This window comes from Balaenoptera physalus, assembly GCF_965194825.1.
Source record: "Balaenoptera physalus genome assembly, chromosome: 3".
Taxonomy (NCBI): Eukaryota; Metazoa; Chordata; class Mammalia; order Artiodactyla; family Balaenopteridae; genus Balaenoptera; species Balaenoptera physalus.
The window spans coordinates 59,513,818-59,528,720 of record NC_138890.1 but is presented as its reverse complement, the minus strand read 5'-3'; the positions used below and the strand labels follow the sequence as shown (position 1 = coordinate 59,528,720).

Genomic DNA, 14,903 nt, shown 5'->3' with positions numbered 1-14,903 from the left:
CTAGTGTAGTATATAACAATTGTTTTGGTTAATAAGTAGTTGGTACAAATTTAAAATGTTCAAAATTATCAAAAAAAAGATGGTTTCATCAGAGTCAGTAATTTAACCTTTTGTACTTTGCTCCTCCTTTAAGTTGGACACAACAATTCAAGTTGAAAAGAGAGAACTTGGAACCATGAGGGTGAAAGCTAGGGGTAATGATGGTTGTGCTGGATTATGTTATAGGAGGCTTAGAATTACATTTTCTAGAATCCTCTTGCTGTATGGTTAGAATTAGACAAAAGAGGAACCTACATGAGATTTGAAATGCAAAAATGAAGAAGCCATTAATCTCAAAATGATGTGGAAGTAGCAGATTGACAGACAGATCCAGAACTGTTCAGAAGTTCCAAACTTCAAGCTTATCTTCCTGACTACTGTCTTTGCAGAATAACATCAACCCTGAGCCAATCACAAGCACTTCAGTCGCCTCAGAGGTAGCAGTTTCCATAAACATCTCCATGAGCTCACCCTTCATGGTCCTACTTTGGTGGATAGATGTGCACAGCTGTTTGAATTTCCTTGCAAACTCAAAACTGTCCATTCAGGGCTTCCCTGGTGGCGCAGTGGTTGAGAATCTGCCTGCCAATGCAGGGGACACGGGTTCGAGCCCTGGTCTAGGAAGATCACACATGCCGCGGAGCGACTGGGCCCGTGAGCCACAATTACTGAGCCTGCGCGTCTGGAGCCTGTGCTCCGCAACAAGAGAGGCCACGATAGTGAGAGGCCCGCGCACCGTGATGAAGAATGGCCCCCACTTGCTGCAACTGGAGAAAGCCCTCACACAGAAACGAAGACCCAACACAGCCATAAATAAATAAATAAATAAATAAATAAATAAAATATTAAAAAAAAAACTGTCCATTCATACCACTGTTTCAGAGTATTGTGTTTAGAGACTTTCTCCAATCCTCTGATTACCTCTTCTCCACCTTTGTGCAAGGTCTAATTTCTATAGTGAACACATAGTTCTCCTAATACTTCCAGTGACTCTGTTTTTCCTGAGTCATAAAATGCTGCAGCAAAAGAAAACAAATGAGTAAGTTTGCTCCCCTATTGCAATTGTTGAGTGGCTATACTATCCTTGTGTTGCCTATTTCTAGACTCTCCCAGGAGAGAAATAAGCCCCTTGCTGATTTGTGGGAATTTTATGTTAGTCAAAACAGAATGAAATTCCTAAATGATAAACATAGTATTGTTAAATTAAAACTATCAGTGTAATTCACCATATTAACAAAATAAAGAACATATACATGATCATCTCAATAAATGCATAAAAAGTCTTTGAAAAATTCAAAATGCATTTTGTGAAAACTTTCAGCACACTAGAGGATGGGAATATCCTCATTGTGGTTTAAAAAAAAAACTACTAAAATCCTAAAGCTAACATCATACTTACTGGTAAAATACTGAATGCTTCCCCATAATATTAGAGACAAAGCCAGAAAGTTCTCACTCCTTCTGTTCAACATTATAATGGAAGATCTAGTCAATGTAAAAAGCCAGGAAAATAAATAAAAGGTACAGATATTTAAGATATTTGTCTTTATTTACAGATGACCTAATTGCGTATGTTGAAAATCCTAAAGAACCTACAAGAAAACTACTAGGACTAATGAGTAGATTTAGCAAGGTTGCAGAATATAAGACTAATATATCAAAATAAATTATGTTTCTATATAATCGCAAGTAACAAATGGAAAATAAAAGTTTAACGCTACCATTTACAATAGCATCAAAAAGATACATTAGGAATAGATTTAACTAAAGATGTGCAAGTCTTCCACACTGAAAATTATAAAACATTGCAAACAGAAATTGAGAAGATTTAAATAAATGGAGAAATATACCATGTTCATGGATTGAAGACTCAAAACTTTTAACATGTTCACAATTACCAAAATGATCTCTAGAGAAATGGAACTCCAATCAAAATCCAAGTAGGCTGTTTTGTGGAAATTGGCAAGTGACAAGCAAATATATATATATATATATTTTCAAGACATCTTGTATAGTTGCAATAATCAAGACAGTGACGTATTGGCAAAAGGATCAATAAATAAACTAAATAAAGAGAAAATAATCAAGTTTTTTCTTTTTAGTATCATTACATATTCATGGCATCTATGGACTTAACTTGTTTTAATCAAGTATACATTTTTGGTCCATTTTTGCAAGTAACTTATCACAACTTGGCCAGCAAGAGACTCCTCAAATGGCTCCTGTGGACTTTTGACCCAACCTATGATTTTGAAAGAGGTCCTTGCTTTCTGGAAATAGCAAGAGGTCACAAAATTATTCTATATTCTGCTGATCCAGACATGTATCCATCTATTCTTACAAAGAGCTTTGGGTTTTTTCCCATTGAATAAAGGTGTTAGAGAATAAAATCTTGGGATCCTGGAAAGTTGGAAGATTGGATACAAGGAGTAACGGGTTAGAAGCATGATGAATATATGGGAGTAAACACAAAGTGTGAAGACCTATATGTGATAATTTAATGGCCACCAGAGGGCATTCCACCAAGAAAGAGTCACTAAACATTGGAATAGACAAAATTATTGATCCTTTTGACATCAGACTCTTTCATCAGCCAGACCACTGCTGGCATGATGAGCAGATGAACAAAGAGGCCACAGTGGCAAAGATAAAAGCTATTCAAGTACCTCACTTACCAAGGTTGATTTAGGTGCTTCCACATCCAAATTTCCAATATGCCAGCAATACAGACAAACACTAAGCCCTTTACTTTATATGGCAGGAATGGCTTCAGTTAACATTGCTCTCAATGACCTGCTTGGGGAATTTGTGCTTCCCTTTTCTGAAACTCTGGGCTCTGCAGAGTTAGAAGTCCTTGTCCTTAAAGGGAAACATTTCCACCAGGGGATATAGCATGATTCCCGCTATATTATAAGCTAAAGCTGTATCCTCAATCCTTTTGGTTCCATATGACCAGGGTCCAGCAGACAAGAGAGGAGCCACCAACTTGACAGGGGAAGCTGACCCTGATCATCAGGAGGAAGTAGGACTGCTATGACACACAGGGTTCAAGGAAAAATATGTTTGGCACACAGTTGACCCACTTGAGTGCCTCCTGGTACACACTAGCCCAGTTATTTTGGTAATTGGATATATGCAACAATCCCATATTGAAAGGGCTTGGTGACAAGGACTCATATCTCTTGGGGATGAACGTCTGGATTCTACCACCAGATAAACCACCAAGACCAGCAGACATGCTAGTGAAGGTGAAAAGAAACCTAGAATGGCTACTAGAGAAGGGAGACAATGATTATCAGTTCTAACCCTGAAACCAGTTTCAGTGGTAGAGACTACAGGTCATCCCATTAAACTTTCTCTTCTAAGTTTCCCCCAGGAAGAGAAGACCAGCAGAACCATGAAGGAGCTGCTCCCTGAATATGTGTGAAGAAAAGGATCTGAGAGGCATAGAAGGTGGACTGTAAGGACATGGACATGCACCACTCAAATTCCCTTTCCATGGAAGTCTTGATTCTGGGAATGCCAGGAGTGTTATCAGTAGGCACCTTTCAGCTGTCACACCCTTTTCAGGGCAGGCCACATCCAATGACTGATCAAGGTGGAAATATAAAGACCTAGCCATTTCAGCTAGCTCAGCACAACTCTAAAGGGACATTTTAGCTTCAGAGTTCCCCACTTCTCTCTCTGCTGAATCCTGCCTCTGTCACCTCTACCCCATGGATGTTAATCTCAAAGAACTCCCTAGCAAATACCCTACTTTAACTCAATCTCAGAGTCCGCTTCTTAGAGATCCCAACTCAGTAACACAGCTCCTGGCTTGCTGTTGGACCACGGTAGAGACTGAACCCCTGACTGTGGGAGATAAAGTGAACATGTGATCTGAGGTGCCTATAATTTACCTGGTTCATCAAACCATAAAATTGTAGCATGTGTAGCAGCACTCCGTCTTCAAGTGGAAGTAGTAACACAAGATCATACGTGAGCAGGTCTGGAGAGCATAAATATGTTTCATAAGTGGATGGTTTATACTGGCAATACACCTACTGCTCCTGCATTACCACCTCTCTTTCAACCTACATCTATGGCCTTATTGGTAATTGGATATATGCAACAATCCCATATTGAAAGGGCTTGATGACAAGGGCTCATAGCTACTGGGGATGAACGTCTGGATTATACCACCAGATAAGCCACCAAAACCAGCAGACATGCTAGTGAAGGTGAAAAGAAACCTAGAATGGATAGTAGAGAAGGGAATGATCAGCTCATTCCCTGTGATCAGATCACTAAAGAGGGACAATTTGAGCCTAATTTTAAAATATTTCCTCACAGAAATCTGACACAAACCATAAGGAGACTAGTAACATATTACATCCCACAGGACTAGCTCGGAAGGGCAGAAGAGAAAGGAACTCCTCATGCTAGGAAAGACCTTTATGGGGGTTTTTTTTTGTTTTTTGTTTTTTAATTGAAGTATAGTTGACTTACAATATCATTTTACTTTCAGAAGTACAACATAGTGATTCAAAATTTTTATAGATTATACTCCATATAAAGTTATTATAAAGTATTGGCTAAATTCCCTCTACTGCACATTATATCTTTGTATCTTATTTATCTTATACTTAGTAGTTTGTACTATTTAATCCCCTTCACCTATCTTGCCCCTCTCCCCTTGATAGGAAAGAACCTTGAGTGGTACATCTGACTGTTCACTTTTCTTGGAAAGAAAGATGGCCCGAGGTATGTATTTGCATTTGTATTAGTTTTCTAGGGCTGCCATAACAGAGTACCACAAACCGGGTGGCTTAAATAATAGAAATTCATTGTCTCACAGTTTTTGAGGCTAGAGGTCTGAAATCAAGGTGTTAGTAGGGTGGGTTCTTTGTGAAGGCTGAGAGAGAGAATCTGCTCCATTTCTGTTTCCTTGGATGTGGATGCCATCTTCTCCCTATCTTCTCCTTCTCTTCACATGGTCTTCCCTCTATGCGTGTCTGTCTCTGTGTTTAAATTTCCCCTTTTTATAAGGACATCAACCATCCTGGATTAGGACCCATCCTAATGACCTTGTTTTAACTTGATTACCTCTGTTAAGACCCTATCTCCAAATGAAGTTACATTCTGAGGTACTGGGGTTTAGGATGCCGATATATCTTTTTCAGCAAGGACACAATTCAGTCCATAACAGCATTTATTCATGAGTGGTGGCTAATGGTTTGGCCTATACGCCATGGGATAAAACGGAATAAGATTAGAGGGTTGGTAACAAGAAAGTCTGGGTATCATCTCTTGCTCTGAGCCTCTTCCGAGGTGTTAATGTAATATTGAATTTCCCTCATTACATAACCCATTTTTCATTCCTTTACCAATAGCTACTATTTTTTCTTCTTTCCATTTTATCCCAAAGTTTTCTACCTTTGGAAGGGACATTAGGTTCAGCCACTATGCTGTTGTAGATTGCAGACCGCAGTACTACTCTAGCAAGTGCTTCTTCCTCTGTCCACTCTGTTCCCATAGAGTAAGGTACATAGATGCAGAGCTAGTGGGCTATCTTTACCACCAGGCAATATAGTGGCATTCACTGTTAATTCCAATTTTGCCAGATGGTGTGAAGGTACATCCTGCCCCATTAGGCCCTTGGGAATTCTGACATAAGTTTAAAAACATAGTTAAAGTTCCTTGCTTAGGAATCCATTCATGTTTCCTGTCCTTGTAATTGCAGCCCTGGTCCTATGACCAACGCAACAAGTAGGAGAAAAAAAAAAGATAAGGTTATATGAGGAAGAAAGTATACCAGCACCTTCCCAACCCTTCTGCCCCAGATCCACCAGGAAAACAAGAGAAATCTACTCAGTGAGGACACTCCTTTAGCCCCCCTCATGTTGAGTGTGAGCACATTCTCATGAATGTGTGTAAACCAGCCCTTCGTGCTTTTATCTCCCCCTGTTTTAGACAATCAATGTTTTAATTGTCTGTTCCAATTCTCTATCAGAATATTACTCTGAGGAGGATATCTCTCTGCCCATTGTTGGACATTATGGGCTGTAAAGTGAGGTCATTGGTCTGAAGAAATGATAGTCAGCTATACAAATAGGTGCAATATCTTCTCTTCCAATTCTCTCACAATATTCTGAGCACTTTCATTTACCACCAGGTAAGCGAAGTCCAGACCAGAATCAGTGTCTATTCCTATCATGACCCATCTGTAGCCCCATAGGGCTACCAGTAACAGCCAGCTGTGTTCAAGGGCTTTCCTGCCAGGAAGTTGGTCACACAGCTATCTGCAGTCTCTGTGTATTTTGTTGGCAGATAAAACAGTTCTTACTGGCATTTTGTGTCTCAAAGGGTACAAGAGGAATATGTTTAGATTCAGCCCATCTCTGCATTGCTGCAAACCCTCAACCTCATGGACCCAGTTGGCCACCTCGAGCAAACACACAGGTATATCTTCTTGTCGATTCCAATCATTTTGGCCACTGTGCATGAGTCAGTAAAAAGCCAAACATAGTGGCTTTTTTCCACTGTGCAATCCTTCCATCACTGCTGAATAAACAGCATGCAATTCAGCCCACCAAGCTGATTTGTTTTTACCTCCTTCCATCAGAGTGATGGCCTTCCAAACAGGATGTTGTCCATTCACCTTGGAATCTACAAACCAAGCAGCTCTGTCAGCCAGGCAAGGGCTCTTTATAGGGCTTTATGGGAAGTGCTTGTGTCTTTTTTAACTCCAAGGGAGTAAACACCCCTCAAGTGGAAATTCTCTTGTCCAAAGTCCCAGTAGTCATCTCTGGGAAGCACTCACAGGCTCTAGCCATAAGCCCTAGTATATGCCCCACATAGGGCTATTGCACAGAGAATTTGTCCCCACCAGCACTCCAGCTTCCGTTCCACACTGTATGGCTCAGGCAATCTTACTGGTTCCCATTTAGCATGTCCAATTAATATTGCTTGAAAGGTGGATTTACATACCTCCCGTTTGACAATAATAGGTAGGGGAAATGTTCCGCAGTCAGATTCAGTGTCCATCTCCCAAATACAATCTGGTAAAAAAGACACAAGCACTTCACATAAAGCCTGTTCCAACATACCGATTCTCCTACAAACTTTTACTGTAATTCCAACAACTCATATGTTCCTAACTGTAGCCTCTATTAGGACTTCATCCACAGGTTTTTTTTTTTTAATAGAACTTTATTGGAGTATACTTGCTTCACAATACCGTGTTAGTTTCAGTTGTACACCAAAGTGAATCAGCCATATGCATACACATGTCCCCATATCCCCTCCCTCTTGAGCCTCCCTCCCATCCTCCCTATCCCACCCCTCTAGGTCATCGCAAAGCACCGAACTGATCTCCCTGTGCTATGCTGCTGCTTCCCACCAGCCAACTATTTTACATTTGGTAGTGTATAGCATCCACAGGTTTTGATTTTACAATACTAGGTAGGCGAAGTGTTCCCTCGCCCTTCATAATATGCATTCCCATAAAACATTCAGGAAAAGGTGACACACTTTTTTTTTTAATTTATTTATTTTTTATTTTATTTTTGGCTGCATTGGGCCTTCGTTGCTGCGCGCAGGCTTTTCTCTAGTTGCAGGGAGCGGGGGCTACTCTTTGTTGTGGTGCGCGGGCTTCTCATTGTGGTGGCTTCTTGTTGTGGAGCACAGGCTTAGTTGCTCCGTGGCATATGGGATCTTCCCTGACCAGGGCTCGAACCCGTGTCCCCTGCATTGGCAGGCAGATTCTTAACCCCTGCGCTACCAAGGAAGCCCCACACTTCTTTACATAATTCTAACTTTCATAATCCTATCAACCATTACCTTTTTTTAGGTAATCTTAATCTAATCTAATCTTAATCTCATTGGGTTTCACCAATGGGCTTTGGTACCACAGTTGAGTCTTGGAAACTTCTCTTCTCCAGCCCCTGACCATTTTACCCACTCCAGTGCAAAAGTCTTTGGCTACCCAGTGAGGGGTTGAGCCAAGTGACCCTGGCCCTTTTTTCAATCTTTACCTTATAAGTCTGCCTGCCCACTCTCCCATGCAATTGCCAGTCAGGTTTCTCATTGTAATGTCTGCCTTCTGAGTTTTAAAATTTCTCCAAACAGGGGTAAATAGAGTGGACTTGTTTGGCATCCTTTAATGTTGAGAGATCAAAGGGGGGGCGGGTTCCTTTGGCCCACCCAACCTTAGGCAGTGCTGTATTAAAACTTTGTTTTAACCCAATCAATGTCCATTTTATTCACTCCATTTTTTTAATAACCATCTAAGGATTTCTACTCTGCTGGAATGAGTCCTGTGACTCCCCTTTCTGTTTTCTCTTTGTTTTGCTCCTATCGATATTCACTTCATTCATCTTATTCCTTTTTAAAAAATATTTATTTATTTACCTATTATTTATTTATTTATTTATTTATTTGACCACGCCAGGTCTTAGTTGCAGCAGGTGGGATCTTCATTGTGGCATACCGGATCTAGTTCTCTGACCAGGGATCGAACCCGGGCACCCTGCATTCGGAGCGCGGGGTCTTAACCAGTGGATCACCAGGGAAGTCCCTCATCTTATTCCTTAATAACTGTTTAAAATTTTCTACCTCCTTGGAAAGAGTCCTGTGACTGCCCCCTTGGCCTCTCCCCATTCTCTAGTTAATTAACTTAATGTTTTTATTAGCATCTGTAAGACCCAGTGAGGGGAAGCTAAGACAGCAAATTTGATGTTTACTGAACTTTTTTTTTTTTTTTTTTTGGCTGCGTTGGGTCTTTGTTGCTGCGCACGGACTCTCTACTTGTGGCATGTCGGGGCTACTCTTCGTTGGGGTGCACGGGCTTCTCATTGAGGTGGCTTCTCTTGTTGCGGAGCACAGGCTCTAGGCACGCGGGCTTCAGTAGTTGTGGCTCACGGGCTCTAGAGCCCAGGCTCAGTAGTTGTGGTGCACAGGCTTAGTTGCTCCACAGCATGTGGGATCTTCCTGGACCTGGGCTCGAACCCATGTCCCCTGCATTAGCAGGCAGATTCTTAACCACTGCACCACCAGGGAAGCCCTGAACAGTTTTTTGATTTGGCAACAATAGGATTATATGGGATGCCCATGTGAAGGGGCCCCTTTAACCTCAGAATTTACCATGACCTGGGTAACAGGTATATTCAGCGGGTGAATATCCTACTCATCGTAAAGCCAGTACCACATGGTCTGCATATGAAGCATATCAGCTATTTCATCTGAAGTTTTCCACTTGGCATTCATAGGGGAAGACAAACACTGCAGGGTAAACAAACCTTGCAGTGGCTTTTATCTAGTCCATCAGGCTGGCGGTTCCCTCAGGAATAACCTCTTGTGTATCTGAATCACATATAGTCATCTGTGATTGTTCCATAGTGAGCTGTGGGCCCTGTATCAACCCAAACATGCTCTTCCACTCTGCAGCACTCAAAACCAAAGACACAGCCCCCATATTAGTTATGATTCATTTCAGTTAAGTTTCTTCAGGAAGCTGATGATACTGATCTACAAAATGAAACAATTCCTTCACACTATAACCCTGGCTTCAGGAGTTTCTTGGTTTTGTCCTCTCCCTCTCCCACCTGCCCCATGTTGATTACCTTCTTTGTGACCAGAGATCTTAGAGGACTTTCTGTTGTCCCTGTACATTTTTTACCTTGGGGGCAGCTTTGAGGCTAGTGGCCCAAGCTCAGACTCACTGAAATCTGAGTTTGGACCAGCATCAAGCTCTAACCCAGCATTCTCTTTTACTTTTAGTTTAGCTATTACAGATAACAATAACCAAGGGATTGTATGTTTAGCATCCTTCTTATTATTTTGCACTTCCTTATACACCCAGTGATTCCATTCCCCAGGATTTGGATTCCACTGGTACCTTTTACCTTTAGTAACTGACTACAGCAAGCTGCTGCTCCATACCATGGGTGACCATGTGGCCCAGGAATCAGAGGTTCTTCCTCCCCTGCCCTTTCATCCTTTCTCTTCCCAAACCACGTGTTTCCGTGAGCCAGGGCTAATCTAGCAAATCCCACGTCACTGATGCCACTCTTTTGTGTTCTGAGCACCCAATTTCAGTGTGAGGAGAGGGGGTTTTCTTCCACACCTCCAACAAGCAATGCTCTGACACCAGCTGGGTATTCTACAATTCAACTCAGTTCTGACACTATCTCCCCTGAGGTGGCATCTGATTCCACAAGTTGAGAACTCAGTCCCACAAGACTCCCCCCACAACCCCAACTGCAGATGCCAATTGTGAGCCCAGCTTGTTACCTGTGCTTCTGACCAACCGGCTACAGATTGGAGGGTCCCAAGATTCCCTTCTCAGACTCCAAACACCAGTGGCAAGCCCAGGTTGCTACCTGTACTTCTGACCGACTGACTGTAAATCAGAGGTTCCCACAAAGCTTGGGTTTGATTAATTTGCTAGAGTGGCACAGAACTCAGAGAAACATTCTACTTACTAAATTACTGGTTTATTATAAAAGGGTATAACTCAGGAACAGCCAGATGGAAGAGATGCGTAGTGCAGGGTATGGGGAGAGGGGCACAGAGCTCCCATGCCCTCTCCTAATGTGCCACTCTCCCCAAATATCCATGTGTTCACCAACTGAGAAGCTCTCTGAACCCTGTCCTTTTGGGTTTTTCTGGAGGCTTCATTACATAGGCATGGTTGATTAAATCATTGGTCATTGGTGAGTAAACTTGATCTCCCGTCCCTCTCCCCTCCCCAAAGGTCAGGGGAAGGACTGAAAGTTCTAACCCTCTAATTACATGTTTGGTTCTCCTGGCAACCAGCATCCCATCCTTAGGTGCTGGTCCAAAAGTCAAGGAAACTCCAAGGGTTTTAAGAGCCGTATCAGAAACCGAGGACAATGATCAAATATTTATTTCCTATTATAAATCACAATATCACACTGGGTGAGGGATATGTTTACGGAACTCTCTCAGAATGGAGTACAGAGTATGTAGATATATGTGCCTCATATGAATGCTCACTAAATGTTCAACATTGCAGTTGTGAATATTAATACTGAAATTGAAAAGAAGGTCAATTATGTGGCTTTTTACTTTAAAAACATTACATAATGCTTACTATGTGCCAGGCATGGTTCTATCCATAAGATATCAAATAGCCCTTTCCCCAACTATACCAGTATTTGCTGGTAAATGAACATGAAAATCTTAAAGCCCTTGACTCTCTGACTCCTCCAGGCCAACATAAGCAGACTTTTACTACTTGCCAGAGGAAAGCAGTATCCCCTTTCCTGGAAATCATACAACAAACTTATGAGGCAGGTGCTTTACAAAGTGACACTTGTTCTTCTCAACATCTGTCCCTCTAATCCACATTCCTTTTAGGCTATAACCTATGGAAAAGTAAACTCTCCATTCTGGGGGAGATAACTTTCACAGAAAGAATTGCAAGGCCTGACCAATACATACCAGCAGGATACGGGGAAAATGTGAGAGTGGATTTTGAGGGTATTGGACCAGGGTACAGAATATAAGCCTAGATTTGGTAGAATTAAATGACATGGAGAACTTGGCCATGACTTGGGATTTAAGCTTCTGGCAAGGATACCGGACCAGATCCTAATACTTTGGCCAGAAAGGTCAAAGGCTTTTTGAAGATTAGACACAATTAATGGCTAATAAATGTAGTAGAGATATGAACTATCCTTGGACATAGTATGGAAGAGAATATCAGAAGGCTCGGAGAGGTGGGAATGTTAGAATGGGTTTACTGTATAAACCCTGAGAACCCAACAATTGTTCCCTAAGATGGCCCAGAAGTGAGGCTTCTAGTGAGGAAAACACTGACATTTTTGTAAAGCTCAGTGGGTAGCTATCCCCTATAGACAAGGGTTTGTGGTATTGATGCTGGCAAGGAACTGAGCTCTCTGGCATGAATGAGGATAATGAGATTTCAGAATAACAGAGACCAAATGGCTTCACATAATTAGTGGCAAAGTAGATTTAACTACTGTAGCAGCAGCAAGACCATCATGGCAACCAAGGTGTTTTTACACATAGGGATTGTGGCTATGCCTAATAAACCATGGTGTTCCTGGGAGTGAGAAAGACAGCCAAATAAAATGTTGCTTGACTTGTTTAATAAATATATTTGAGAGCTGGTATACAGCAACTGCAATGGACAACTGCAGTCCCTCACCCTGTTTTTAGATATGTCAGATCACATACCAGAGCCTTGTAGAAGGGGGAGATGACCCTCTTTAAGGAAGGGCAACGCCACTGCAGCTAAAGACTCTTAAGTGTTCCTTCTATCCTTTCCTAAAGAGATCTGCAGCTGTTTGCCTGGGTAACTGCACTCGAGAAAGTGGATTATCCAGACTTCTCAAGGAAGGTGAAATACAGTTCCTGAGCAGACTCTGATAAGAGGTGACCTAAAACACCATAATGGTACTTCAGTCATAACGCAGGCTTATAGAGATGAAGAGATGAATGGAATTTAGGCCCAAATCCATCTCAAAGTGGGTCCAAAGCATCCACAGACCTATCATGTGATTATTTCCTAGGTCCCTGAGTGTATAATTGGGATAGATATACTCATCAGCTGGAAGAAGCCTGTGCAGAAAAGAGTTAATGTAGCAGGCTTAATACTCTATCCTTACAAGGCCCTGCTTGCAAGGTTGGCCCTTGGCTGTTATCTGGGAACTTGGATTTGGTGAGCATTTTCACTGTCCCTTACCACCGGCTTTCTTGGCATTCTGAACTCACAGATCCTAATCGCCTAGATCTGACTCTAAGGGAAAATCTGATACTATCTTCTAAGCACTATTTCAGTTATAGCATGAGCTGTGCTAAACTGAAAGCAGCCACAGGCTCAATAAACGGAACACAGATGCTGTGCCTGCTGCAGATTTAGGAAACTCCTTTGTGGGGCCCTAAACAGAGAAAACATGGATGCTGGCTGGACCATCTGGACCACTTACAGATGCCCACAGGAAAGGCTTATTTTCTGATGGGGCCATCTGTAACTGAGGTGCTGACTGGCTCTATATTTCTGATAGAGATATACAGAGACTGGGTGCATTTCTAACTTGTGAGTACTGTGGAAAGCTGCAAGTTGGGGGAAGGCACATCACAGCAACTATGACCCCTCCACCCACTCCTGACAGATCAGACTCTGGACCCCCAATGGGGTATGCTCCACTGCTATTGACTTGTGTTCAGATTTCTAGATCGGTTGCAATTTGCATCAATGAACTGATAGTGTGACTCTATTTCCCTCACCTTTTACCTAGTACACACATCTTATTAAGGCAATTTGACTGTTAAATGCAACTATCCCCAGAAAGAGATTGATCTGTGTAAATCCATTTTGAAAACCTTTGAAAATTCAGGATATCATCATGATAAATTCCTTAACATGATATGACTTTATGGTAAAAATTATATAAAAAATTGTTTCTGTGAAAATGCTTTTGTCTTGCATAGGACCCTCTCAGACAAAAGATCTGGGTAAGAGTAGAGGATGACTAAAAAAATATAAAGTTATAATTGCTGAATGGGACACACTGATTTTTTAACAATGAAGAAAACACAGTCCAGGGAGGCACAGAGAGTGGGGAGGACATTAACGATGTTTGTTTTTCAGAACTCTTCCTGGAAGCTTCCCTCTCTTCTTGAAGGAAAACTCCCCATGCTGCTTTTCCAAGCTGCTCTGAGCATTCTGAATTCAAATGGACTGCTGAGCCCACAATCACACCTGACAGTGCTGACTATGAGGCAGCAGAGAATGGCTCCAGCTCCTGCACTTTCCATGCAGAACACTTCCAGATGCTGTCCACACCTGTGAGGTGGATAAAGTGATGTCATGCACAAGCACTGCCTCGGGAAGCCCCTTTGAAACCAAAAACTGAACTGAATTATTTAGACTGAACTGAGAATCCTGGAGCAGGAGGCCCCATGGTTAGAGGCCATCTTAAAGTCTCTGTTAACCAGTACTGCCTAACTAATGTATGTCCTGCTTGGGGTGCCCTAACAATGTAAACTCCCTGTTCCCAGAGGTACTACATGTGCCCTCTGGGACTGTATTTCTTCCATGTGTACCCTGCTATCATGACACTGCCTCAGCCCTACAAGGCATTTGTGTCAGCTTCAACTTCCTAGCCAAAGTTGTGCTGTGCCTGACTTGATGCCTTGGGCCAGGTGAAAAGGTTACAACAAAAACTTAAGCAGGAAGATACCTGGCTTTCTAAGGTAGGCCTTTACGGTTAGTGGGATTTGTTTAACTGGCCAAATCTAGGACCCATGGAGGGCATAACTGAGGCCAATATTGTATGTTGGTCTCACCCTGCTACATGGGGTCCTACTGATGATAATTTTGTTGTAAAGACACCTTGGCCAAGGGCCAAGGGGATGGACTGTGCAGGAAAGAGTTACCGTAGCAGGCCTGAGACTCCTATCCTTAGAAAGGCCTACTTGCAAGGTTGGCCCTTTGTTGGCATCTGGGACTTGGATTTGGAGACTGTCCCCAACATTTCATAACTGATAAAGGTCATTTACTGTGCCTAAACTGTATACACAAACAGTGTAGTTTCTGCTAGGCAGGGGATGCCCATGTGTCCAGCACCCAATAAAACCCCTGGATTTCAGGTAAGCTTCGCTGGTAGACAACACTTCATACATGTTGTTTCAATCTGATGCTAGAAGAATAAAGTACATTCTGTGTGAATCCAAGGGAAGAGGACTCTTAGAAATTTCTATCTACTTTCCTCCAGATTGTTTCCAATGCACCTTTTCCCTTTGCTGATTTTTCTTTGTATCCTTTTACTGTATTGTTTTACATACTCACAGTCATGAGTATGACTATATGCTGAGTCTCATGAGTCTTTCTA

At 42.1% G+C, this 14,903-nt stretch overlaps 1 protein-coding gene across 2 annotated transcripts in view; it reads left to right on the top strand.

The window, feature by feature from the left end:
• The window catches only part of LOC309657110 (protocadherin beta-4), a 121,103-nt gene extending 107,319 nt beyond the window's left edge, over window positions 1-13,784 (top strand). Inside the window, exons 2-3 of one of the 2 annotated variants that reach the window (XM_082454154.1) lie at window positions 4,722-4,782; window positions 13,661-13,687. In XM_082454154.1, coding sequence (XP_082310280.1) covers window positions 4,722-4,747 — 26 coding nt within the window. In that variant the 3' untranslated portion in view covers window positions 4,748-4,782; window positions 13,661-13,687. Of the gene's footprint in view, window positions 1-4,721; window positions 4,783-13,660 lie in introns of both variants that reach the window. The other variant, XM_082454153.1, reaches the window with a different exon arrangement.
• Window positions 13,785-14,903: the final 1,119 nt, after the last annotated feature.